The 27,461-nt window shown below is 45.3% G+C and overlaps 1 protein-coding gene across 2 annotated transcripts; it reads left to right on the plus strand.

Moving 5' to 3' along the window:
• Positions 1 to 27,461, plus strand: stard10 (StAR related lipid transfer domain containing 10). 2 transcript variants are annotated; one of them, XM_090218903.1, is made up of 7 exons: positions 176 to 1,102; positions 5,653 to 5,800; positions 5,904 to 6,007; positions 8,946 to 9,063; positions 22,508 to 22,560; positions 26,792 to 26,998; positions 27,345 to 27,461. In XM_090218903.1, exons 1-7 carry the CDS (start codon positions 947 to 949, stop codon positions 27,348 to 27,350), a joined length of 792 nt encoding a protein of 263 aa, XP_090075029.1. In that variant the 5' UTR covers positions 176 to 946; the 3' UTR covers positions 27,351 to 27,461. The 2 variants fall into 2 exon arrangements, with proteins under 2 accessions (XP_021437233.2, XP_090075029.1); XM_021581558.3 differs by lacking the exon at positions 27,345 to 27,461 and having other exon boundaries at positions 1 to 1,102; positions 26,792 to 27,141.

Here is a 27,461-nt window from a genome sequence, read left to right on the forward strand (position 1 = left end):
GTGCGTCCGTCTGAGTGTGTGTAACAGTTATAACTTTAGACCGTCCCCTCGCCCATACCCGGGCGCGAACCAGGGACCCTCTGCACACATCAACAACAGTCACCCTCGAAGCATCATTACCCATCGCACAACAAAAACCGCGAACCTTGCAGAGCAAGGGGAACCACTACTTCAAGGTCTCAGAGTAAGTGACGTTACCGATTGAAACGCTATTTAGCGCGCACCACCGCTAACTAGCTACCCGTTTCACATCCGTTACATGTGCACGTAGCCGAGTGGGCGGTTGTCAATCTGGTATTGCTTCTCTGTGTGTCTCCAACGCTTTCCTCTATTCGTCACACTGCACCATCCAACGACGACGTCGAGTGACCATAGGGGGGCACACAGCGACGCAGGGGAACTGAAATGTAAACGCGCAACAATTGATCATAACCATCCGACTTGTCAGCCTCTCATCTCCAGTGGAGTCGCGGTGAGACAGCGGACACATATGTCTCACTTATATAGCTGCTGTGGACCATATTGAGCTGAAATTGATTCACGCCAGAGGGTCAATAATGTTATAAGATAAACACCGGAAAGCTTCCACTCACGTGTTTGTATAGTTTCTATGAAAACTGTAGATTTTTGTATTTTTATACCCGTGTTTTTGTGCGTTCTTCGTGTTTGTTCAGCAACTCTCCTTTCTAAACACACATCATCACAATACGCGGATTGCGTGCTCAGTGTGTGTGATAAAGAAATTACATTATAGGAATAATTCACTCAGAGGATAAGAGGTGTAACGTTACGTCGTTTAGCTCAGTCACTCCTCACCGGCGCCCGTTCGTCCCAGTCTGCTTCGGGTCTCTCCGCCATCGGGAGTTTCCCTACCTCGGTTTGGTCCGATCGTTGTTCTTCCCAGTGAACTGCAGAAGAGCGAGCTCGCGCTACCCGGTAAAAGATTATGTCGGTGTTGATCCCGGATGACCGGGCATTCAGCAGCTTCAAGGAGGAGTGCGGGAGTGAGGAGGGCTGGAGTCTGACCTACAATAAGACGGACATGACAGTGTGGACTCAGACTATAGGAGGAGACGAGGAGAAGTCACTCCACAAGATTAAGGTGAGAACAGGGTAGGCCGGTACTCAGGTGAATGGAAAAATGTGAGGAATAGAGGACATCATATGGGTTACCTCGGTCACACAGTCCCATAGCACACATCATAATGTCCTAAACTGAAACCCTTTCATAATATTACTCAAAGGAGGGAAAGGAAGAGTTATTTACAGGGAAAAAAGGAAATCTAGATTGTTAAAGTATTGGGCCAGGGCCAGGGTCAGGTGTGTGCTGCATGTATCCGGGTCTGTGGCAGGACAGCGGACAAACAGGTGTTCTCACATGGAGTTGTTTGAGGAAGGGAGGTGGAGGGGAGGGGACATTGAAGGTGAAAGAGGAAATGTGTGTACTGTACACATGATTAATCAGCTCTGACGTCACTCTAGTGTAAACTCAGGTGTGTGTGTGTGTGTGATGTAAGAAACTGCAGGTGAGAGTCTTGTTCCGTTTCCCACAGAGATAGATTCCTGTTCTGCAACCTGTGAGTGCAGGTACATTAACTGACACATTCTTTTTGACAGACATGACCGTCAGTTGTGGCACCTGGTGGGGTAGTGGTCATAGAGAAGGAAACATATGGTATGTAGGCAGTCAACCTGTTTCATTAGCTGTCATCTATCTGTCTCTAAGTGTCCGTTTGCCTGATTTGTCACAGAGTGCGTAATGTCACAGAGTGGGTAATGTCACAGAGTGGGTAATGTCACAGAGTGGGTAATGTCACAGCGCGGGTAATGTCACAGCGCGGGTAATGTCACAGCGTGGGTAATGTCACAGAGTGGGTAATGTCACAGAGTGGGTAATGTCACAGAGTGGGTAATGTCACAGTGTGGGTAATGTCACAGAGTGGGTAATGTCACAGTGTGGGTAATGTCACAGTGTGGGTAATGTCACAGCGTGGGTAATGTCACAGCGTGGGTAATGTCACAGCGTGGGTAATGTCACAGCGTGGGTAATGTCACAGAGTGGGTAATGTCACAGCGTGGGTAATGTCACAGCGTGGGTAATGTCACAGTGTGGGTAATGTCACAGCGTGTATAATGTCACAGCGTGTGTAATGTCACAGCGTGGGTAATGTCACAGAGTGGGTAATGTCACAGCGTGGATAATGTCACAGCGTGAGTAATGTCACAGAGTGGATAATGTCACAGAGTGGGTAATGTCACAGAGTGGGTAATGTGTGCTTAAGGAGAGGCCGTGTCTCTCTCTGCACTCATAGCCATAGGGGATAAAGGTGTGAGACTGTGTGTTTGTGTTTTTGCTCAGTTAAGAGAGGGCAGGATACACTGATGGGAGTAGCCCTCAAACCCATTACATCCTTGTGTGTGTCTCTCTAAACCCTGATGTGTTCCCACTGAGGGGGCTGTTGTAGTGTTCCCACTGAGGGGGCTGTTGTAGTGTTCTCACTGAGGGGGGCTGTTGTAGTGTTCCCACTGAGGGGGCTGTTGTAGTGTTCCTACTGAGGGGGCTGTTGTAGTGTTCCTACTGAGGGGGCTGTTGTAGTGTTCCTACTGAGGGGGCTGTTGTAGTGTTCCCACTGAGGGGGCTGTTGTAGTGTTCCTACTGAGGGGGCTGTTGTAGTGTTCCCACTGAGGGGGCTGTTGTAGTGTTCCCACTGAGGGGGCTGTTGTAGTGTTCCTACTGAGGGGGCTGTTGTAGTGTTCCTACTGAGGGGGCTGTTGTAGTGTTCCCACTGAGGGGGCTGTTGTAGTGTTCCTACTGAGGGGGCTGTTGTAGTGTTCCTACTGAGGGGGCTGTTGTAGTGTTCCCACTGAGGGGGCTGTTGTAGTGTTCCTACTGAGGGGGCTGTTGTAGTGTTCCCACTGAGGGGGCTGTTGTAGTGTTCCCACTGAGGGGGCTGTTGTAGTGTTCCCACTGAGGGGGCTGTTGTAGTGTTCCTACTGAGGGGGCTGTTGTAGTGTTCCCACTGAGGGGGCTGTTGTAGTGTTCCCACTGAGGGGGCTGTTGTAGTGTTCCTACTGAGGGGGCTGTTGTAGTGTTCCCACTGAGGGGGCTGTTGTAGTGTTCCCACTGAGGGGGCTGTTGTAGTGTTCCCACTGAGGGGGCAGTTGCAGTGTTCCCACTGAGGGGGGCAGTTGCAGTGTTCCCACTGAGGACTATAGCAGTAGAGAACAGTGACATGTAAAGAGGAATTGAAACCCGGGGAGAGGTCCATAGTGTTGTTATTATCAGCATCATTATCATCAACAATCTAATAGCCAGTAACCATTGGTCAGCCATATCATCAGCATTATACTGACACACACACACACACACACACACACACTCACACTAAGGCAGCAGAGCTATCCTTCTGTATGTAAATGTGAACGGTGTGTGTGTCATATGTGGGTGGCTTGATAGTCTGTCAGACTGCTGGGTACCGTTTGGTCTTTCCCCAGCCCACACACACCCTGAGGACTGAGGGAACCCCTACTCACTGATGGTATACAGATACACACTCATCCCCTCTCATCCTTCTCTTCCACGTTCCTCTACCCGTGTCCAGCAGAACAGATGAGCTTTGACAGGCCTGGGGGGGGGGGGGGGGGGGGGTAGACTGGGAAAAGGAGGAATGTTGGATTAAACACAGCAGCTGACTGTCTGATGCAGGGGGGAGGGTGTGTGTGTGTGTGTGTATCAGGTTAGAGGTCGTGTATCATGTGACTGTGAGCATGCAGTGTCTGGCCCACAGGACTCTTGTCAATGGACGGTTCACAAACACCATTCTCCATGTCTCTCTCTCTCTCAATTCAGTCGAAGGGGATTTATTGTCATGGGAAACATATGTTTACGTCGCCAAAGCAAGTGAACTAGATCATAAACCAAAGTGAAATAAACAATCAGAAATGAGCAGTAAACATCACAAAAGTTTCAAAGGAATAGAGACATTTCAAATGTCATTGTCTTTATACAGTGGTAGAACGATGTACAAATAGTTTAAGTACAAAAGGGAAAATAAAGAAATATCGATTGTATTTACAATGGTGTTTGTTCTTCACTGGTTGCCATTTTCTTGTGGCAACAGGTCACACATCTAGCTGCTGTGATTGCACACTGTGGTATTTCACTCAAATTGGATTTGTTTTCGAATTCTTTGTGGATCTGTGTAATCTGAGGGAAATATGTGTCTCTAATATGGTCATACATTTGGCAGGAGGTTAGGAAGTGCAGCTCAGTTTCAACCTCATTTTGTGGGCAGTGTGCACATAGCCTGTCTTCTCTTGAGAGCCATGTCTGCCCACCGTGGCCTTTCTCAATAGCAAGGCTATGCTCACTGAGTCTGTACATAGTCAAAGCTTTCCTTAAGTTTGGGTCAGTCACAGTGGTCAGGGATTCTGCCACTATGTACTCTCTGTTTAGGGCCAAATAGCATTCTAGTTTGCTCTGTTTTTTGTTCATTCTTTCCAATGTGTCAAGTAATCATCTTTTTGTTTTCTCATGATTTGCTTGGGTCTAATTGTGTTGCAGTTGCTGTCCTGGGGCTCTGTGGGGTGTGTTTGTGTTTGGGAACCGAGGCCCAGGACCAGCTTGCTTAGGGGGACTCTTCTCCAGGTTCATCTCTCTGTAGGTGATGGCTCTGTGGGGTGTGTTTGTGTTTGTGAACAGAGCCCCAGGACCAGCTTGCTTAGGGGACTCTTCTCTAGATTCATCTCTCTGTAGGTGATGGCTTTGGTATGGAAAGTTTGGGAATCAATTCCTTTTAGGTGGTTGTAGAAGGCCCTTCTTGCCTTGTCTCTCAGATTGTTCACAGCTTTGTGGAAGGTACCTGTGGCGCTGATGTTTAGGCCGAGGTATGTATAGTTTTTTTGTGTGGTCTAGGGCAACGGTGTCGAGATGGAATTTGTATTTCTGGTCCTGGTGACTGGACCTTTTTTGTAACACCATTATCTTTGTCTTACTGAGATTTACAGTCAGGACCCAGGTCTGTCAGGGCCCAGGTCTGGCAGAATCTGTGCAGAAGATCTAGGTGCTGCAGTAGGCCCTCCTTGGTTGGTGACAGAAGCACCAGATCATCAGCAAACAGCAGACATTTGTCTCTCCTGTCCTCATCAGTAGAGGAGTATACTGAATGACTTTAACAGAATTACAGTGATGTCTTCTCTCTCCCTCCCTCTCTTTTTTCCTCTCCTGTTTCAATCTGCCCTGCGGACACAATCACTCCATTATTCTCTCAGCTCCATTGTGACTTTTAAGTCCTTAGTCCAACACACACACACACACACACACACACACACACACACACACACACACACACACACAGCTCATTCCTACAAACACAGACCCACAAGGCTGTTGATAGGTAGTGCGCTGCTTTTGGTCTGGGTTATCCCCATGTAGCTGGGGTTAAAAGTAGTGCCCTCTATGGCTTTCTCCACTCCACTCACTTTTTAAGAGCCTGACGTTGTGCCCATGGTTTTACTATTAAACTGCCCCTCCCCCACCCCACAAACACACACACACACACACAAGTGTGTGTTTGGTCAAATAACGGTAGGTTTGTGTGTGTGTGTATGACTGTGTGTGTTGACTAGTTATTAAATGTGTCTCTCCTGCAGTGTCGGATGGCGTGTAAGGACGTGCCAGCTGAGACCATGTACGATGTTCTCCATGACATCGAGTACCGGAGGAAATGGGACGCGAACGTCATCGAAACCTTCGACATCGGAAAACTCACTGTTAACGCAGACGTGGGCTACTACTCCTGTACGACACACGCACGCACGCACGCACACACATACACACACACACACACACACACATATTCAGTGTGTGTATGTTAATGAGGCTCCTCCTCGTCTGTGTCTAGGGAAGTGTCCCAAGCCGCTGAGGAACCGTGACGTCATCACGCTGCGCTCTTGGCTGCCCACTGGCAGTGATTACATCATCATGAACTACTCTGTCAAACATGCTGTAAGTATAAACATGTACAGGGAGAGAGTATCCTGGTCCAGAACCCTGTACTATACCTTCTCCCTCAGGGCTATCCAACCCTGTTCCTATACTATAACTCTAACTATAACTGGTTGTGTGATGCTCTACAGGAAGAAACAGAAGAGAACAGACCTGAAGCCTAGTCTCCCTCAGGGCTCTCCAACCCTGTTCCTGTACTATACCTTCTCCCTCAGGGCTCTCCAACCCTGTTCCTATACTATAACTCTAACTATAACTGGTTGTGTGATGCTCTACAGGGAGAAACAGAAGAGAACAGACCTGAAGCCTAGTCTCCCTCAGGGCTCTCCAACCCTGTTCCTGTACTATACCTTCTCCCTCAGGGCTCTCCAACCCTGTTCCTATACTATAACTCTAACTATAACTGGTTGTGTGATGCTCTACAGGGAGAAACAGAAGAGAACAGACCTGAAGCCTAGTCTCCCTCAGGGCTCTCCAACCCTGTTCCTGTACTATACCTTCTCCCTCAGGGCTCTCCAACCCTGTTCCTATACTATAACTCTAACTATAACTGGTTGTGTGATGCTCTACAGGGAGAAACAGAAGAGAACAGACCTGAAGCCTGGTCTCCCTTGACGTCAGTGGGAAAATGCTACAGTGGGACTGTCCACTCTATTTAAATGAACATGTCTTGGAGTATCTTCACTGGTTGTGTTTGTCTACGTAGGTGCAGTTTGATAAAGGTGTGTCGTGTGTGTGTCACGTGTTTAAATTTTAAGTGGACTATTTGCTCACTTTAGTAAGATTTGTATTTGGTTAAATAATCCTCTGGCATTTGAATAAAGCTTTATTGGTCCGTGCCACTGCTAATGCTGGACAAAGCCTGTGTGTGCGCTGGATAGGGCAGTGGTAGCTCCGGGTTAGATCACTCAGACAGTACAGTGGCTCAATGCCAAACTGAAAATGTATCTCCTTCCAATCTGTCCTTCAGAATCTGTCCTTCAGGACCTTTGAGAAGTTGAAAGCAAGATGGTAGAACCTTGACTTGAGCTTATTGGAGGAGCCTTCTAGAACCCTTATAATACCACTCTCCTTTCTCCTGTTCAATCAGACCTGACAAGACTAGTAACCTAGGGCAGAAAGGTAGGGGATAACGGTTTGGTTTGGAATTAGGCCCACATGCTGTGGTTGTTTTTCTGCCCAGTGGAAGAAGACAGCGAGATCGAGGCATCCTGTCTAGAAGGAAGCACTCAACATGTTTCTCTTTCTTTTTCTCTCTCTCTCTCTCTCGTGTGCTGTGTGTGTGTGAGTGAGTGATCAATGTTAAGTGGAAAACTCACGTGACTGCTGCTGCTGTAAGCTTACACACGCAAACACTCAACAAACCTGCAAGACACGATAAAGAACAACATACATACCAAACATCCACACAAACATAGCTACTTTTCTCACATTGAGTTTAGTGAGGGTTATTGGGTTTAGTGGGAGGTGAGGGTTATTGGGTTTAGTGGGAGGTGAGGGTTATTGGGTTTAGTGGGAGGTGAGGGTTATTGGGTTTAGTGGGAGGTGAGGGTTATTGGGTTTAGTGGGAGGTGAGAGTTATTGGGTTTAGTGGGAGGTGAGGGTTATTGGGTTTAGTGGGAGGTGAGAGTTATTGGGTTTAGTGGGAGGTGAGGGTTATTGAGTTTAGTGGGAGGTGAGGGTTATTGAGTTTAGTGGGAGGTGAGGGTTATTGGGTTTAGTGGGAGGTGAGACTTATTGGGTTTAGTGGGAGGTGAGACTTATTGGGTTTAGTGGGAGGTGAGGGTTATTGGGTTTAGTGGGAGGTGAGGGTTATTGGGTTTAGTGGGAGGTGGGGGTTATTGGGTTTAGTGGGAGGTGAGAGTTATTGAGTTTAGTGGGAGGTGAGGGTTATTGGGTTTAGTGGGAGGTGAGAGTTATTGGGTTTAGTGGGAGGTGAGGGTTATTGGGTTTAGTGAGAGGTGAGGGTTATTGGGTTTAGTGGGAGGTGAGGGTTATTGGGTTTAGTGGGAGGTGAGGGTTATTGGGTTTAGTGGGAGGTGAGGGTTATTGGGTTTAGTGGGAGGTGAGGGTTATTGGGTTTAGTGGGAGGTGAGGGTTATTGGGTTTAGTGGGAGGTGAGGGTTATTGGGTTTAGTGGGAGGTGAGGGTTATTGGGTTTAGTGAGAGGTGAGGGTTATTGGGTTTAGTGAGAGGTGAGGGTTATTGGACGAGACATGGTCAGATGACAGAGCTGTAGATCTACAGGAGAGGAGAGAGAATCACTTTACCCCTCCAGAATATATATTACTTTGTGCATTAAACTCTTGGTAAGTGAATATCATATTTTAAATTTAAACTCTGTTTAAGTGCAGGGCAGTTCATAATTTTTTAAAATTCAAATTCATTTTGATTGAATTGCTTTGGATATTTGCATGTGTTAAGGGTGTGTACTGGAGGCGAAGTCAGGTGCAGGAGAGCAGAGTGTCGTTAACAGTCACACTTTTCATTCCGGTCCAAACGAAAGCACATATGTACATAAAACGTGCCCAAAACACAGAACATTAACAGAAGTCTGGCGTGTAACAATACCCACATAACATCAAAACAATCACACACAAAGACCTGGAGGGGAACAGAGGACTAAATACATGCAGTGTGATTAGAGGATGAAAACCAGGTGTGTATGGAAACAAGACAAAACAAATGGAATATGAAAAATAGAGCGGCGATGGCTAGAAAGCCGGTGACGTCGATCGCCGAACGAACAAGGAGAGGAGCCGACTTCGGCGGAAGTCATGACAGCATGTTATGGCTGTATTGTGCACTCATGCAAAACAAACGCAAATATCTGCAGTCAATTGTATTTACAGCAATTGAACCTAGTGTCGGTGGTTGAGACCATTTCCTCAGATAGGGGTGTTCTGTGCTAACTAGGGCTGTTCCACTGTTCCTGTAGAAATACCCGCCAAAGAAGGACATGGTACGAGCTGTGTCCATCCAGACTGGCTACCTGATCCAGAGCCACGGACCGAACCACTGCACTCTTACCTACCTGGCACACGTGGACCCAAAAGGTAATACACACAAGACTCAGTGGAGGTTTCTGAGGGGAGGACGGCTCATAGTAATGGCTGGAATGGAGTCAATGGAATGGTATGAATCACATGGAAACCACATGTTTGATACCACTCCATTTTCTCCATTCCAGACATTTATTATCAGTCGTCCTCTCAGGAGCCACCAGGTGGTTAATGTGCTTGGAGAGTTAATGAATGATTCATACTCAGGACCTTCTTTCAACAGAAATCACCATAGTAACTATGGATCTGTAGGACAGGGACAGTCCCGCATCTCTCTCTCTCATTCTCCATCTCTCTCTCTCGTTCCCCATCTCTCGTTCTCCATCTCTCTCTCACGTTCCCCATCTCTCGTTCTCCATCTCTCTCTCACGTTCCCCATCTCTCGTTCTCAATCTCTGTCTCTCATTCTCCATCTCTCGATCTCCATCTCTCTCTCACGTTCCCCATCTCTCGTTCTCCATCTCTCTCTCTCATTCTCCATCTCTCGATCTCCATCTCTCACTCTCTTTTGTTCTCCATCTCTCTCTCTCTTGTTCTCCATCTCTCTCTCTCTCTTGTTCGCCATCTCTCTCTCTCGTTCTCCATCTCTCTCTCTCTTTTGTTCTCTATCTCTCTCTCTCTTGTTCTCCATCTCTCTCTCTCTTGTTCTCCATCTCTCTCTCTCTCTTGTTCTCCATCTCTCTCTCTCTTGTTCTCCATCTCTCTCTCTCTCTTGTTCTCCATCTCTCTCAATTCAATTCAATTTACTTTATTGACATGGCAAGTTCATTATAACTCACATTGTCAAAGTATACATATAATAATAGTAGTAGTGGACATGGGATTACCATTAACAACAACAACAATATTAATGAGAACAACAATACATTAAAGCAATGGTAGTGGACCAGTGTCAACATGACTGAGAAGACACATGCCATGGTATGAAAGACAAAACAAAACAAGATGGGAAATATTATCCACATTACATTGCACTTTTCACTGGCTGTCCCTCAGGTTGTGGCAGGAGGACACATTTGGTTGCCAAAACTGCACATTTTGGCTTTTCACCCAGTAAATATTTCTTCATCTTTTATAGTTTCAAATTCTTTGTATTGAATTATAATTTTGGGAAATAAATATTCTCTTAGGTCTGAGTATTTGTCACAGTGTAATAGGAAATGCAGCTCTGTCTCTACCTCTCCCCTGGAGCAAAGTGAGCACAGCCTGTCCTCTCTGGGCAGCCAGGTTTGTCTGTGACGACCGGTCTTTATAGCCAGACTGTCCTCTCTGGGCAGCCAGGTTTGTCTGTGACGACCGGTCTCTATAGCCAGACTGTCCTCTCTGGGCAGCCAGGTTTGTCTGTGACGACCGGTCTCTATAGCCAGACTGTCCTCTCTGGGCAGCCAGGTTTGTCTGTGACGACCGGTCTCTATAGCCAGACTGTCCTCTCTGGGCAGCCAGGTTTGTCTGTGACGACCGGTCTCTATAGCCAGACTGTCCTCTCTGGGCAGCCAGGTTTGTCTGTGACGACCGGTCTCTATAGCCAGACTGTCCTCTCTGGGCAGCCAGGTTTGTCTGTGACGACCGGTCTCTATAGCCAGACTGTCCTCTCTGGGCAGCCAGGTTTGTCTGTGACGACCGGTCTCTATAGCCAGACTGTGCTCTCTGGGCAGCCAGGTTTGTCTGTGACGACCGGTCTCTATAGCCAGACTGTGCTCTCTGAGTCTGTACCTAGTCAGTGTTTTCCTCAGTTTTCTATCAGTCACAGTGGTCAGATAGTCTGCCACCATGTACTGTCTGTTTAGAGCCAAATAGCATTGAAGTTTACTTGGATTTTGTGTGGTGTCTTTCCAATAGGTGATATGTTTTTGTTTTGTGTTGATTTGGTTGGGCCAGATTTTCTGAGTGCTGTCCTGAGACTCTATGGGGTTGGTTTGGGTTGGTGAACTGAGCCTCAGAACCAGCTGGCTGAGGGGACTGTAGACATTGTAGAGCTGTGTGATGGAATGTTTTGGGGTCACTTGTTTTTAGACGGTTATAAAATTTGATGGCTATTTTTTCTATTCGAATGAGGAGGGGGTATTGGCCCAATTCTGCTCTACATGCGTTATTTGGAGTTTTTCTTTGCACTTGCAATACAGTCTTGCAAAACTCTGCATGCAGTATTTCAATTGGATGTTTGTCCCATTTGGTGAATTCATTAATAGAGATTGGACCCCATACTTCACTGCCATATAGAGCAATTGGTTCTATAACTGATTGAAACATTTTGAACCAGATTCTAATTGGAATTTCAATTTTAATGTTCCTTTTAATGGCATAGAATGCTCTTCTTGCTTTGTCTCTCAGCTCATTCACAGCCATGTGAAAGCTACCTGTGTTGCTGATATTTAGTCCTAGATATGTGTAGTTTCACAGCCATGTGAAAGCTACCTGTGTTGCTGATATTTAGTCCTAGATATGTGTAGTTTTACAGCCATGTGAAAGCTACCTGTGTTGCTGATATTTAGTCCTAGATATGTGTAGTTTTTGGTGTGTTCTAATAGAACTGTGTCCAAATAGAATTTATATTTGTCATCCTGATTTCCGGACCTTTTTTGGAATATCATTATATAAAGTTTTTTTAGGTTAACGATCAGAGCCCAGGTCTGACAGAACCTGTGGTTAACGATCAGAGCCCAGGTCTGACAGAACCTGTGGTTAACGATCAGAGCCCAGGTCTGACAGAACCTGTGGTTAACGATCAGAGCCCAGGTCTGACAGAACCTGTGGTTAACAATCAGAGCCCAGGTCTGACAGAACCTGTGGTTAACGATCAGAGCCCAGGTCTGACAGAACCTGTGGTTAACGATCAGAGCCCAGGTCTGACAGAACCTGTGGTTAACGATCAGAGCCCAGGTCTGACAGAACCTGTGGTTAACGATCAGAGCCCAGGTCTGACAGAACCTGTGGTTAACGATCAGAGCCCAGGTCTGACAGAACCTGTGGTTAACGATCAGAGCCCAGGTCTGACAGAACCTGTGGTTAACGATCAGAGCCCAGGTCTGACAGAACCTGTGGTTAATGATCAGAGCCCAGGTCTGACAGAACCTGTGGTTAACGATCAGAGCCCAGGTCTGACAGAACCTGTGGTTAACGATCAGAGCCCAGGTCTGACAGAACCTGTGGTTAACGATCAGAGCCCAGGTCTGACAGAACCTGTGGTTAACAATCAGAGCCCAGGTCTGACAGAACCTGTGGTTAACAATCAGAGCCCAGGTCTGACAGAACCTGTGGTTAACGATCAGAGCCCAGGTCTGACAGAACCTGTGAAGATGATCTAGGTGCTGCTGTAACCCCTCTTTAGTGGGAGACAGCAGCACCAGGTCATCTGCGTACAGCAGACACTTGATTTCAGTGTTGTGTAGGGTGATACCAGGTGCTGCCGATTCTTCTAATGTTTTTGCCAATTCATTAATGTGTAGATGTTAAATAGTGTTGGACTTAATGGGCAGCCCTGTTTCGCTCCCCGTCCCTGAGAGAAGAAGTCTGTTTGCTTGTTGCCAATTTTAACCCCACATTTGTTTTTAGTGTACATTGATTTAATAGTATCATATGTTTTCCCTCCAATACCACTTTCTATTCGTTTAGAAAAAAGACCTTCGTGCCAAATTGAATCAAATGCTTTCTTGAAATATACAAAACACGAGTAGATTTTGCCTTTGTTTTGGTTTACTTGTTTATCAATTAGAGTGTGGAGGGTGTAAATGTGGTCTGTTGTACGATCATTTTTTTGAAATCCAATCTGGCTTCTTTTCAGGACGTTGTGTTCGTCAAGGAAATGATGTAGTCTGCTATTTATAATACTGCAGAGAATTTTCCCCAAGTTGCTGTTAACGCAAATTCCTCTGTAATTATTTGGGTCAAATTTGTCTCCATTTTTATAGATTGGTGTGATCAATCCCTGGTTCCAAATATCGGGGAAAATACCTGCAGTGAGGATATTGTTGAAGAGTTTGAGTATAGCCAATTTGTGGTCTGTACATTTGATCATTTCATTTAAAATAGCATCAGCACCACAGGCCTTTTTGGGTTGGAGACTGCATCGTTTTTCCAATAAATATTCTTCTGTAATTGGAGTATCCACAGGGTTCTGATAGTCTTTGACTGCTGATTCAAGGATTTGTAATGTTTCTTGTATATCTTTTTGTTCTGGGCTCTTTGTTATATTGCTGTAGAGGTTTGCAAAGTGATTTCTCCACATATCCCCATTTTGGAAAGCCAATTCCTCATGATGAGGTGTGTTTAATTTATTCCAATTCTCCCAGAAGTGGTTTGATTCTATGGATTCCTCAATTCCATCCAGTTGATTTATAATGTGCTGTTCCTTTTTTGTTCTTAGGGTGTGTTTGTGTTGCTTCAGTGTTTCCCCCTATTGAAGGTGTATATTTTTGTTGTCTGGTTCTCTGTGTTTTTGATTAGATATATTTCTCAATTACTTTCTTAGATTTTTGCAATCATTATCAAACCATTTTTCATTATCTGTTATTTCTGGTTTGCTCTTATGCTTCTTTAGATTAGCCAAGGAGGCTAATTTGACAAATATGAAGTTTATGTTCCAAACAGCCAAATTTACACCTTCATGGCTGAAGGAGAATATTAAGGCTAAAAAGTTGTCCAGGAGAGATTGCATTTTTGGGCTACTAATTGCTTTTTGGTAGATGTCTACTGTTTGCACTCCATCTATAGGCCTGTTTTGTACCATGTAATTTATTGGGCCGTGATGCTTCATGGTTGGGTTCTGCTCTTCTCAGATACACTGTGATTTTACTGTGGTCTGAGAGAGGTGTTAGTGGGCTGAGTGTGAAGGCTCTGAGAGACTCTGGGTTTAGGTCGGTGAGGAAGTAGTCTACAGTGCTGCTGCCAAGGGACGAGCTGTAGGTGTACCTACCAAAAGAGTCCCCTCTCAGCCTTCCATTGACTATGTACACTCATTTGGTTGGTGGGGGCTGGGCCAGTTGCTCCTCTCACAGCCTGTGCGTAACTCTGCCTTCCGGGCTGTGGCTCCTCCAGGTGTGGGTCTGCAGTGGGGGGCAGGGGGGGGGGGCCTCGTCTGGGTGGCTCTGAAGCTCTCTCTCTTGTTCTTGTTCTCTCTCTCGTTCTTGTTCTCTCTCTCTCGTTCTCCATCTCTCTTTCTCTCGTTCTCCATCTCTCTCTCTCTCGTTCTCCATCTCTCTCTCTCTTTCTCCATCTCTCTCTCTCGTTCTCCATCTCTCTCTCTCGTTCTCCATCTCTCTCTCTCTCTATCTCTCTCTCATTCTCCATTTCTCTCTCTCGTTCTCTCTCTCAATCTCCATCTCTCTCTCTCTTGTTCTCCATCTCTCTCTCTCTCTCTAGTTCTCCATCTCTCTCTCTCTCTCTCTCTCTCGTTCTCCATCTCTCTCTCTTTCTCCATCTCGCTCTCTCTCTCGTTCTCCATCTCTCTCTCTCTCGTTCTCCATCTCTCTCTCTCTCTCTCATTCTCCATCTCTCTCTCTCTCTCTCGTTCTCCATCTCTCTCTCTCTCGTTCTCTCAATTCAATTCAATTCAAGGGCTTTATTGGCATGGTAAACATGTGTTAACATTGCCAAAGCAAGTGAGGTAGATAATATATAAAGTGAATATATAAAGTGAAATAAACAATAAAAATTAACAGTAAACATCACACATACAGAAGTTTCAAAACAATGAAGACATTACAAATGTCATATTATATATATATATATATATATATATACAGTGTTTTAACAATGTACAAATGGTAAAGGACACAAGATAAAATAAATAAGCATAGATATGGGTTGTATTTACAATGGTGTGTGTTCTTCACTGGTTGCCCTTTTCTCGTGGCAACAGGTCACAAATATTGCTGCTGTGATGGCACACTGTGGAATTTCACCCAGTAGATATGGGAGTTTTTCAAAATTGGATTTGTTTTCGAATTCTTTGTGGATCTGTGTAATCTGAGGGAAATATGTCTCTCTAATATGGTCATACATTGGGCAGGAGGTTAGGAAGTGCAGCTCAGTTTCCACCTCATTTTGTAGGCAGTGAGCACATAGCCTGTCTTCTCTTGAGAGCCATGTCTGCCTACGGCGGCCTTTCTCAATAGCAAGGCTATGCTCACTGAGTCTGTACATAGTCAAAGCTTTCCTTAATTTTGGGTCAGTCACAGTGGTCAGGTATTCTGCCGCTGTGTACTCTCTGTGTAGGGCCAAATAGCATTCTAGTTTGCTCTGTTTTTTTGTTAATTCTTTCCACTGTGTCAAGTAATTATATTTTTGTTTTCTCATGATTTGGTTGGGTCTAATTGTGCTGCTGTCCTGGGGCTCTGTAGGGTGTGTTTGTGTTTGTGAACAGAGCCCCAGGATCAGCTTGCTTAGGGGACTCTTCACTAGATTCATCTCTCTGTAGGTGATGGCTTTGTTTTGGAAGGTTTGGGAATCGCTTCCTTTTAGGTGGTTATAGAATTTAACGGCTCTTTTCTGGATTTTGATAATTAGTGGGTATCGGCCTAATTCTGCTCTGCATGCATTATTTGGTGTTCTACGTTGTACACGGAGGATATTTTTGCAGAATTCTGCGTGCAGAGTCTCAATTTGGTGTTTGTCCCATTTTGTGAAGTCTTGGTTGGTGAGCGGACCCCAGACCTCACAACCGTAAAGGGCAATGGGCTCTATGACTGATTCAAGTATTTTTAGCCAAATCCTAATTGGTATGTTGAAATTTATGTTCCTTTTGATGGCATAGAATGCCCTTCTTGCCTTGTCTCTCAGATCGTTCACAGCTTTGTGGAAGTTACCTGTGGCGCTGATGTTTAGGCCGAGGTATGTATAGTTTTTTGTGTGCTCTAGGTCAATGGTGTCTAGATGGAATTTGTATTTGTGGTCCTGGTGACTGGACCTTTTTTGGAACACCATTATTTTGGTCTTACTGAGATTTATTGTCAGGGCCCAGGTCTGACAGAATCTGTGCATAAGATCTAGGTGCTGCTGTAGGCCCTCCTTGGTTGGTGACAGAAGCACCAGATCATTAGCAAACAGCAGACATTTGACTTCGGATTCTAGTAGGGTGAGGCCGGGTGCTGCAGACTTTTCTAGTGCCCGCGCCAATTCGTTGATATATATGTTGAAGAGGGTGGGGCTTAAGCTGCATCCCTGTCTAACCCCACGACCCTGTGTGAAGAAATGTGTGTGTTTTTTTTCCCATTTTAACCGCACACTTGTTGTTTGTGTACATGGATTTTATAATGTCGGTATGTTTTACCCTCAACACCACTTTCCATCAATTTGTATAGCAGACCCTCATGCCAAATTGAGTCGAAGGCTTTTTTGAAATCAACAAAGCATGAGAAGACTTTGCCTTTGGTTTGGTTTGTTTGGTCTCTCTCTCTCTCTTGTTCTCCATCTCTCTCTCTCTCGTTCTCCATCTCTCTCTCTCTCTCTCCTGTTCTCCATCTCTCTCTCTCGTTCTCCATCTCTCTCTCTCTCTCTCTCTCTCTCTCTCTCTCTCTCTCATTCTCCATTTCTCTCTCTCTCTCTCGTTCTCTCTCATTCTCCATCTCTCTCTCTCTCTCTCTTGTTCTCCATCTCTCTCTCCATCTCTCTCTCTCTCGTTCTCCATCTCTCTCTCTCGTTCTCCATCTGTCTCTCTCTCTCTCTCTCTCGTGCTCCATCTCTCTCTCTCGTGCTCCATCTCTCTCTCTCTCTCTCTCTCTCTCTTGTTCTCCATCTCTCTCTCTCTTGTTCTCGCTCTTGTTCTCTCTCTCAATTCAATTCAATTCAATTTGCTTTATTGGCATGACGTAACAATGTACATTTGCCAAAGCTTATTTTGGATATTTACAATATGAAAAAAAATGAGAATCAAACAACAGTAACCAAGGGTCAAAATAACCATATATTCAACAATAACAATAAGTATACAGTAGAGGACATGTGCAGGTTGATTGGTCTGTCAGACACTGTCCCTCAACTTATGGCAGGCAGCAATGAAGTGCGCTGCCAACCCACAGCTCTCTGCGTCCTCCCCCAACAGGACGGGTAGCCTACTCTCATCAGAGAGGTCTTAGAAACCTTGAATAAGGGTTTCAAATTTGGGGAAATGACACTCTCTAATTGTTTAATGTTTTTGACATTTTGTCAGGAAATGCAGCTCTGTCTCAGGTTCTGCTGTTGTGCAGTGGTTGCACAGCCTTTCCTCTACAGGGAGCCAGGTTCTGCTGTGGTGCAGTGGTTGCACAGCCTTTCCTCTACAGGGAGCCAGGTTCTGCTGTGGTGCAGTGGTTGTACAGCCTTTCCTCTACAGGGAGCCAGGTTCTGCTGTGGTGCAGTGGTTGCACAGCCTTTCCTACAGGGAGCCAGGTTTTCCTGTGTCTACCCTTCTCAATGGCAAGGCTGTGCTCACTGAGCCTGTACTTTGTCAAGGTTTTGATCAGTAACCATGGTCAAATATTTAGCCACAGTGTACTATCGATTTAGGGCCAGATTGCAGTGTATTTTTCTTTGTGTTTGTGTTTCCCAATAAGCAATGCAGTTTTGTTTTGACTGTGTTGTAATTTGGTTTATTCTGATTGATTGGATGTTCTGGTCCTGAGGCTTCAGTGTGTTAGTAGAACAGGTTTGTGAACTCAGCCCCAGGACCAGCTGGATGAGGGGACTGAGGCTTCAGTGCGTTAGTAGAACAGGTTTGTGAACTCAGCCCCAGGACCAGCTGGATGAGGGGACTGAGGCTTCAGTGTGTTAGTAGAACAGGTTTGTGAACTCAGCCCCAGGACCAGCTGGATGAGGGGACTGACGCTTCAGTGCGTTAGTAGAACAGGTTTGTGAACTCAGCCCCAGGACCATCTGGATGAGGGGACTGAGGCTTCAGTGTGTTAGTAGAACAGGTTAGTGAACTCAGCCCCAGGACCAGCTGGATGAGGGGACTGAGGCTTCAGTGTGTTAGTAGAACAGGTTTGTGAACTCAGCCCCAGGACCAGCTGGATGAGGGGACTCTTTTCTTTGCTCATCTCTTGGCATTGCAGGGCTTGGTAATGATATGAGAGGGGGTCACTGTATTTTAAATGTTTCCAAAACTTAATTGCTCTTTTTTGAGTTTTTATTATTAGTGGATATTGGCCTAATTCTGCCCTGCATGCAGTGTTTGTAGTTTTCCTCTGGACATGTAGGAGAATCTTACAGAACTCTGCATGCAGGGTTTCAGTGGGGTGTTTGTCCCATTTGATTAAATCTTGTTTTGCAAGTGGACCCCACACCTCGCTGCCATAAAGTGCAATTGGTTCAATGACATATTCAATTAGTTTTAGCCAAATTTTAAAAGGTCTTTCAATTTGAATGAGCTTTTTAATGGCGTAGAATGCCCTGCGTGCTTTCTCTCTCTGTTCATTCACTGCCTCATTAAGGTTTCCAGTTTAGCTTAGCCTTAAACCTAAGTAATTGTAGTGTGTGCAATACTCTATATATTTTGTACCAATTGAGAAATTTGGTCTAATTTCCTGAGATCTGTATCTTCTCTGGCTAATCATAATTTTAGTATTTTTGGGGTTTACTGCCAGGGCCCAGGTCTGGCAGTACTGCTCGAGCAGGTCCAGGCTCTGCTGTAGGCCATGTGCTGTGGGTGACAGCAGGCATAGGTCATCTGCGAAGAGTAGGCATTTAACTTCTGAATTGTGGAGACTAACACCAGGGGCTGAGGATTTTTCTAGAATAGTGGCCAAGTCGTTAATGTAAATATTGAAGAGTACAGAGCTCAGATTGCAACCATGACGAAGGCCCCACCCCTGGTTAAAGAATTCAGTTATTTTCTTACCAATTTTTATGCTGCACGTATTGCCAGTATACATTGATTTAATTATGTCATATGTTTTACCCCCTACACCACTTTCAATAACTTTGTAGAACAGTCCTGTATTCCAAATAGAATCAAATGCTTTTTGGAAGTCGATAAAGCAAGCATATATTTTGGTATTATTTTGGTGGACATGTTTATCTATCAGGGTGTGTAGGGTGTAAACATGATCAGTTGTGCGATGTTTTGGTATAAATTCAATTTGTCTTTTACTCAAGACATTGTGCTTATTAAGGAAGTTAAGTTGAACTCTTACATTTATAATACTACAGAAAACCTTTCCCAGGTTACTGTTCACACAAAAGCCTCTGTAATTGTTTGGGTCACATTTGTCTCCGTTCTTAAAGATTGGGGTTATGAGTCCTTGATTCCAGATGTCAGGGAAATAACCTACACTCAGGATCAAATTAAACCGTTTTAATATAGCCAATTTAAATTTTGCACTAGTGAGTTTGAGCATCTCATTTAGGATGCCATCAGGTCCGCAGGCTTTTTCAAATTTGAGAGCCTGAAGTTTCTTATAGAGCTCCTGGTCAGTAATAGTTTAGTTTCTTATAGAGCTCCTGGTCAGTAATAGTTTAGTTTCTTATAGAGCTCCTGGTCAGTAATAGTTTAGTTTCTTATAGAGCTCCTGGTCAGTAATAGTTTAGTTTCTTATAGAGCTCCTGGTCAGTAATAGTTTAGTTTCTTATAGAGCTCCTGGTCAGTAATAGTTTAGTTTCTTATAGAGCTCCTGGTCAGTAATTGTTTAGTTTCTTATAGAGCTCCTGGTCAGTAATAGTTTAGTTTCTTATAGAGCTCCTAGTCAGTAATAGTTTAGTTTCTTATAGAGCTCCTGGTCAGTAATAGTTTAGTTTCTTATAGAGCTCCTGGTCAGTAATAGTTTAGTTTCTTATAGAGCTCCTGGTCAGTAATAGTTTAGTTTCTTATAGAGCTCCTGGTCAGTAATAGTTTAGTTTCTTATAGAGCTCCTGGTCAGTAATAGTTTAGTTTCTTATAGAGCTCCTGGTCAGTAATAGTTTAGTTTCCTATAGAGCTCCTGGTCAGTAATAGTTTAGTTTCTTATAGAGCTCCTGGTCAGTAATAGTTTAGTTTCTTATAGAGCTCCTGGTCAGTAATAGTTTAGTTTCTTATAGAGCTCCTGGTCAGTAATAGTTTAGTTTCTTATAGAGCTCCTGGTCAGTAATAGTTTAGTTTCTTATAGAGCTCCTGGTCAGTAATAGTTTAGTTTCTTATAGAGCTCCTGGTCAGTAATAGTTTAGTTTCTTATAGAGCTCCTGGTCAGTAATAGTTTAGTTTCTTATAGAGCTCCTGGTCAGTAATAGTTTAGTTTCTTAGAGCCCCTGGTCAGTAATTGGGGAGTCCAGTGGATTTTGATTGTCCTTTATAGCTTTTTGTAATCCATTCAACTCCTCATGAATTTGTCGTTGTTCTGCGTTTGTGTCAATTTGAACGGTGTTGTAGAGTGTTTTAAAATGGGTTGTCCATATGTCACCATTTTCTATCGCTAATTCCTTGTTTCGATTTAAAAACGTTTTTTCCAATTTTGCCAGAAGTTGTTTGTGTTTATGGACTCCTCAATTAGTGTCAGCTGCTTGCTGTTGTACTGTGCTGTTTTGGTTCTGAGTGTTACATTTATAGAGTGTTAAAGTCTCACAGTAATGAAGGCGTAATATACCATTGTTTGGGTCTCTGTGCTTTTGGTTGGATAGTGTTCTAAGTTTTTTCCTTATAATTTTACAATCTGCATCAAAACAGTTGTCATCTGTGATCTTTTTTGTTTAGTTTTTTATCAATTTCAATTGTTCTCCTTTGCCGTTTGCCTGAATATATAGTTGATGTTTTTTACTGCTAGATTGATGCCTTCTTCACTGTGAGTGAATGTGGTATCCAGAAAGTTATCTAAGAGTGTTTGGATATTTTGGTTCCAGGTTGCTTTCTGGTATTCTTCTCTCTTTCTCTCGTTCTCCATCTCTCTCTCTCTCACTCTTTCACTCGTTCTCCATCTCTCTCTCTCTTTCTCTCGTTCTCCATCTCTCTCTCTCTCTCTTTCTCTCGTTCTCCAGCTCTCTCTCTCTCTCTTTCTTGTTCTCCATCTTTCTCTCTCTCTCTTTCTTGTTCTCCATCTCTCTCTCTCTCTCTCGTTCTCCATCTCTCTCTATCTCTCTCTCGTTCTCTCTCTCTCTCTCTCTCGTTCTCCATCTCTCTCTCTCTCTCTCTCTTGTTCTCCATCTCTCTCTCTCTCTCTCTTGTTCTCCATCTCTCTCTTTCTCTTGTTCTCCATCTCTCTCTCGCTTGTTCTCCCTCTCTCTCTCTCTCCCTCTCTCTCTCTCATTCTTGGTATCTCTCTCGTTCTTGGTCTCTCTCTCTCTCTCGTTCTCCATCTCTCTCGGTCTCCATCTCTCTCTTTCTCGGTCTCAATCTCTCTCTCTCTCTTGGTGTCCATCTCTCTCTCTCTCAGTGTCCATCTCTCTCTCTCTCTCTCTCTCGGTCTCCATCTCTCTCTCTCGGTCTCCATCTCTCTCTCTCGGTCTCCATCTCTCTCTGTCGGTCTCCATCTCTCTCTCTCTCTTGGTCTCCATCTCTCTCTCTCTTGGTCTCCATCTCTCTCTCTCTTGGTCTCCATCTCTCTCTCTCTTGGTCTCCATCTCTCTCTCTCTTGGTCTCCATCTCTCTCTCTCTCTTGGTCTCCATCTCTCTCTCTCTCTTGGTCTCCATCTCTCTCTCTCTCTCTTGTTCTCCATCTCTCTCTCTCTTGGTTTCCATCTCTCTCTCTCTCTCTTGTTCTCCATCTATCTCTCTTGGTCTCCATCTCTCTCTCTCTCTCTCTCTCTCCCTCTCTCTCTTGGTCTCCATCTCTCTCTCTCTCTCTCTCGATCTCCATCTCTCGTTCTCTCTCTCTCTCGGTCTCCATCTCTCTCCCTCTCTCTCGATCTCCATCTCTCGTTCTCTCTCTCTCTCGGTCTCCATCTCTCATTCTCTCTCTCTCTCGTTCTCTCTCTCTCTTGTTCTCCATCTCTCTCTCTCTCTCTTGTTCTTCATCTTGCTCTTTCTCTTGTTCTCCATCTCTGTCTCGCTTGTTCTCCATCTCTCTCTCTCTCTCTCTCTCTCGTTCTTGGTCTCTCTCTCTCTCTCTCTCTTGGTCTCCATCTCTCTCTCTTGTTCTCCATCTCTCTCTCTCTCTCTCTCTCTCTCTCTTTCTCCATCTCTCGTTCTCCATCTCTCTCTCTCGTTCTCCATCTCTCTCTTTTTCTCCATCTCTCGTTCTCCATCTCTCTCTCTCTTTCTCCAGCTCTCTCGTTCTCCAGCTCTCGTTCTCCAGCTCTCTCGTTCTCCATCTCTCTCTCTCGTACTCCAGCTCTCTCTCTCGTTCTCCATCTCTCTCTCATTCTCCAGCTCTCTCTCTCATTCTCCAGCTCTCTCTCTCGTTCTCCCTCTCTCTCTTTATTGCTTTTTCTCTGTTAAGATCTTAAAACTCTGAATATCTCGCCAACTAATTATCTGTAAATCACCCTTGAGCTATTTGACCCTGGATGACATGCCATGGTGTAACATCGAAATCTCTCCCTCTCTTCTTCCCTCACCCAGGTTCACTACCCAAGTGGGTTGTAAACAAGTCTTCCCACTTTCTGGCTCCCAAAGTAAGTACATTCCAGTCTGCTTATGCCTACACTTCCCAGCATTACACTCCCATCACCACATTATAATGCTGAGGCAAGGAGAGAGGGGAGAGATGGGGAGGATACATATGTGAGTGGCTGTTTGTGTCCATGCATTACCCTCTTACTCAGCAGAGTCTGGCTGGCAGGACTCAGCACACACGGGAGAACACCTATGTTTAATGTATGATCCCTCCTACGCATCCCTGGTCGAGAAGCGTGTGTGTTGAAATAGCCAATGGGGGATCTCAAGGGAATGAGGAATGATTAGGGAGAGCCCCAGATGCTTAGATCTCAAACAGATAGACAACACATTACAGCACAGATAGAAAACACACTACAGCACAGATAGACAACTCTCTCTCCATTACTAGGTTACTATATGGAGCAGACAACTCTCTCTCCATCACTAGGTTACTACATGGAGCAGACAACTCTCTCTCCATCACTAGGTTACTACATGGAGCAGACAACTCTCTCTCCATCACTAGGTTACTACATGGAGCAGACAACTCTCTCTCCATCACTAGGTTTCTACATGCAGCAGACAACTCTCTCTCCATCACTAGGTTACTACATGGAGCAGACAACTCTCTCTCCATCACTAGGTTACCACATGGAGCAGACAACTCTCTCTCCATCACTAGGTTACCACATGGAGCAGACAACTCTTTCTCCATCACTAGGTTACCACATGGAGCAGACAACTCTCTCTCCATCACTAGGTTACTACATGGAGCAGACAACTCTCTCTCCATCACTAGGTTACTACATGGAGCAGACAACTCTCTCTCCATCACTAGGTTACCACATGGAGCAGACAACTCTTTCTCCATCACTAGGTTACTACATGGAGCAGACAACTCTCTCTCCATCACTAGGTTACTACATGCAACAGACAACTCAATTCAAGTCTGCTCTGCTTCAAGTCTGCTGTTAATGATAATGCAGAGGATTTTCCCAAGGTTGACCAATATCCCACGGTAGTTATTGGGGTTAAATTTGTCTCCACTATTGTGGATTGGGGTGATCAGTCCTTGGTTCCAACACCACAGGCCTTTTTGGGTTGGAGGGTTTTTATTTTGTCCTGTAACTCATTCAAGGTAATTGGAGAATCCAATAGGTTCTGGTAGTCTTTAATAGTTAATTCTAAGATTTGTATTTAATCATGTATATGTTTTTGCTGTTTGTTCTTTGTTATAGAGTCAAAGAGATCTCAATTTTGGATAGATAATTCTTCCTGTTATTGTTTGTAAAGTGTTTTACAAATTTCCCAGCAGTGGTTAGATTCTATGGATTATTCAGTTACAAGGAGCTGATTTCTGACATGCTGTTCCTCCTTTTTCCGTAGTGTATTTCTGTATTGTTTTAGTGATTCACCATAGTGAAGATTGGTTTTGCATTCTTCATAAAACCATTTGTCATTATTGTTACTTTTCTTTTTTTTTCTGTTAGAAATGTTTTGATTTGATACGGAAGCTGAGAGGTCAAATATACTGTTTAGGTTTTCTACTGCCAAGTTTACACCTTCACTATTACAGTGGAACATTTTGTCCAGGAAGTTGTCTAGAAGGTATTGAATTTGTTGTTCCGTAATTGTTTTTTGGTAGATTTCTACACTACTTTCCTTCAATCTACAACATTTCTTAATGTTACTCAGTTCCTTTTGCTTTGATGCCTCATGATTGAGTATTACTCTGTTCAAATCAAATCAAATTTTATTTGTCACATACACATGGTTAGTAGATGTTAATGCGAGTGTAGCGAAATGCTTGTGCTTCTAGTTCCGACAATGCAGTAATAACCAACAAGTAATCTAACTAACAATTCCAAAACTACTGTCTTATACACAGTGTAAGGGGATAAAGAATATGTACATAAAGATATATGAATGAGTGATGGTACAGAACGGCATAGGCAAGATACTTGCTGTGATTTTGCTGTGGTCTGATAGGGGTGTCAGTGGGCTGACTGTGAACGCTCTGAGAGACTCTGGGTTGAGGTCAGTGATAAAGTAGTCTACAGTACTACTGCCAAGAGATGAGCTATAGGTGTACCTACCATAGGAGTCCCCTCGAAGCCTACCGTTATCTATGTACATACCCAGCATCTGACAGAGCTGCAGGAGTTGTGACCCGTTTTTGTTGGTTATGTTGTCATAGTTGTGCCTAGGGGGGCGTATGGGGGAGGGAATGCTGTCACCTCCAGGTAGGTGTTTGTCTCCCTGTGTGCTGAGGGTGTCAGGTTCTTGTCCGGTTCTGGCATTTAGGTCGCCACAGACTAGTACATGTCCCTGGGCCTGGGAAAATGATTGATTTCCCCCTCTAGGATGGAGAAGCTGTCTTCATCAAATAATGGGGATTCTAGTGGGGGGGATATAGGTAGCACACAGGAGGACATTTTTCTCTGTTAAGATCATTTCTTTTTACATTTCTAGCCAGATGTAAAATGTTCCTGTTTTGACTAATTTAATGGAGTGAGTTAGGTCTGCTCTATACCAAATTAGCATACCCCCTGAGTCCCTTCCCTGTTTCACACCTGGTAGTTTGGTGGATGGGATTACCAGCTCTCTGTAACCTAGGGGGCAACCAGTGGGTCCGTCTCCTCTATACCACCCACCTGGTAGTTTGGTGGATGGGACTACCAGCTCTCTGTAACCTAGAGGGCAACCAGTGGGTCCGTCTCAAACCAGGTTTCTTGTAGGATGATAATATCTTATTAGTGATTTCTTTGATGAAGTCTGGGTTCCTGCTCTTTATGCCTTAGACCTTGGATATTCCAGGATGACACTCCGTGGAAAAGTTTTTTTTCTTGTATATATTTGTTTAAGTCCATAAGGAGTCAAATCTGTGTCTTGTGAATGTCCTCAGTGGGTGTGGGGGGGTAGTCAGGAGGGCTATCAGGGTGACTGACAGGGGGCAGGTGCTCAGAGGGGGTGGGATCCCATGGTCTTGGGCTTCTTCATTTGTCTGTCCTGCTGTGTTGTGGATGCTATGGTCAGGGTCTGTGGCGCGCTGTTCTGCTGGCTTCTCTGTGGGGGTGGCCACCTCTCTAATGGGTTGTTCTCTGTCACACGCCATCCCCCTCACCCTCTCCTCCATCCCCCTCATCCTCTCCTCCAGCAGTCTGATCCTCTCCTCCATCCCCCTCACCCTCTCCTCCATCCCCCTCACCCTCTCCTCCAGCAGTCTGATCCTCTCCTCCATCCCCCTCACCCTCTCCTCCATCCCCCTCACCCTCTCCTCCATCCCCCTCACCCTCTCCTCCACCACCAGTCTGATCCTCTCCTCCATCCCCCTCACCCTCTCCTCCAGCAGTCTGATCCTCTCCTCCATCCCCCTCACCCTCTCCTCCATCCCCCTCACCCTCTCCTCCATCCCCCTCACCCTCTCCTCCACCACCAGTCTGATCCTCTCCTCCATCCCCCTCACCCTCTCCTCCATCCCCCTCACCCTCTCCTCCATCCCCCTCACCCTCTCCTCCAGTAGTCTGATCCTCTCCTCCATCCCCCTCACCCTCTCCTCCATCCCCCTCACCCTCTCCTCCACCACCAGTCTGATCCTCTCCTCCATCCCCCTCACCCTCTCCTCCATCCCCCTCACCCTCTCCTCCAGCAGTCTGATCCTCTCTTCTAGTGCTCTGTTCTTCTCCTGATCCTACTCTTTCTCCTGTTGAAGTTGTCTCACCACTGTCCAGAGTGCAGATATGTCCCTCTCCACCTCCAGCTCTCCGGGTCTGGTTAAGAGAGTGTTGTTGTGCTGGACTGTTGTCTGGGTCTGTGCTGACTGGAGTGTAGCTGGGTGAATTTATCCCTCATTTCAATGAGGCAGTAGTACTCTGTGCTGGGAGGTTGATTTTCCGCTGGGGGTTGCACGTCAGTGGGTTTATGTAATGAAGAGGTCTGGTCTGACCTGCTCGGGGTGGGGGTATCTTTCTCAAGGGAGAGCTTCTCCTGCTGGGCTAATTATTTGATTAGGTGAAAGTTTAGATTAGGTGAAAATTCTCTCCATCACTAGGTTACTACATGGAGCAGACCTGTCTCTCTCTCTCTCTCTCTCTCTCTCTCTCTCTCTCTCTCTCTCTCTCTGTCTCTCTCTCTATCTCTCTCTCTCTCACTCTCTCTGGAGCAGACAATTCTCTATAACCTTGGCTAAATGCATATCTCTCTGTCTGTATGTCTCTCTCTCTCTTTCTCTGTTTGTGTGTGTCACAGGCGATGAAGAAGATCAGTAAGGCGTGTCTGAAGTACGGAGAGTGGAAGCAGAGACACAACCCGGGATTCAAGCCATGGCTCTACCCTGAGCAGACTACACTACCCACAATCCCATTGTCCGAGCTTAGCATCCAGCACGCAGACAGCCTGGAGAACATTGACGAGAGTACACTCAGCGAGATGCAGACACGGGAGGAGAGAGATAGCGACTAACACCACACACACACACACACACCTCAGTAAGATCGGAGAGAGACGGTGACTAACACCACACACACCTCAGTGAGATTGGAGAGGAGAGAGACAGTGACTAACACCACACACACACACACCAGTGAGAATGGAGAGGACAGAGACAGTGACTAACACCACACACACCTCAGTGAGATCGGAGAGGACAGAGACAGTGACTAACACCACACACACACCTCTGTGAGATCGGAGAGGAGAGAGACAGTGACACAAACACACACCTCAGTGAGATTGGAGAGGACAGAGACAGTGACTAACACCACACACACACCTCAGTGAGATCAGAGAGGAGAGAGATAGTGACTAACACCAAACACACACCTCAGTGAGATCAGAGAGGAGAGAGACAGTGACTAACACCACACACACACCTCAGTGAGATCAGAGAGGAGAGAGACAGTGACTAACACCACACACA

The sequence above is a fragment of the Oncorhynchus mykiss genome, chromosome 24, assembly GCF_057628025.1.
Source record: "Oncorhynchus mykiss isolate SJ-2025 chromosome 24, ASM5762802v1, whole genome shotgun sequence".
NCBI lineage: Eukaryota > Metazoa > Chordata > Actinopteri > Salmoniformes > Salmonidae > Oncorhynchus > Oncorhynchus mykiss.

What these genes read in the sequence shown, in the direction of transcription:
- stard10 (XM_021581558.3), top strand. Translation starts at nt 947, where the DNA reads ATGTCGGTGTTGATCCCGGATGACCGGGCATTCAGCAGCTTCAAGGAG. An exon ending in AGACGTGGGCTACTACTCCT is followed by an intron (nt 5,801 to 5,903) that starts GTACGACACACG and finishes GTCTGTGTCTAG; the next exon opens with GGAAGTGTCCCAAGCCGCTG. An exon ending in CCCACTTTCTGGCTCCCAAA is followed by an intron (nt 22,561 to 26,791) that starts GTAAGTACATTC and finishes TGTGTGTCACAG; the next exon opens with GCGATGAAGAAGATCAGTAA.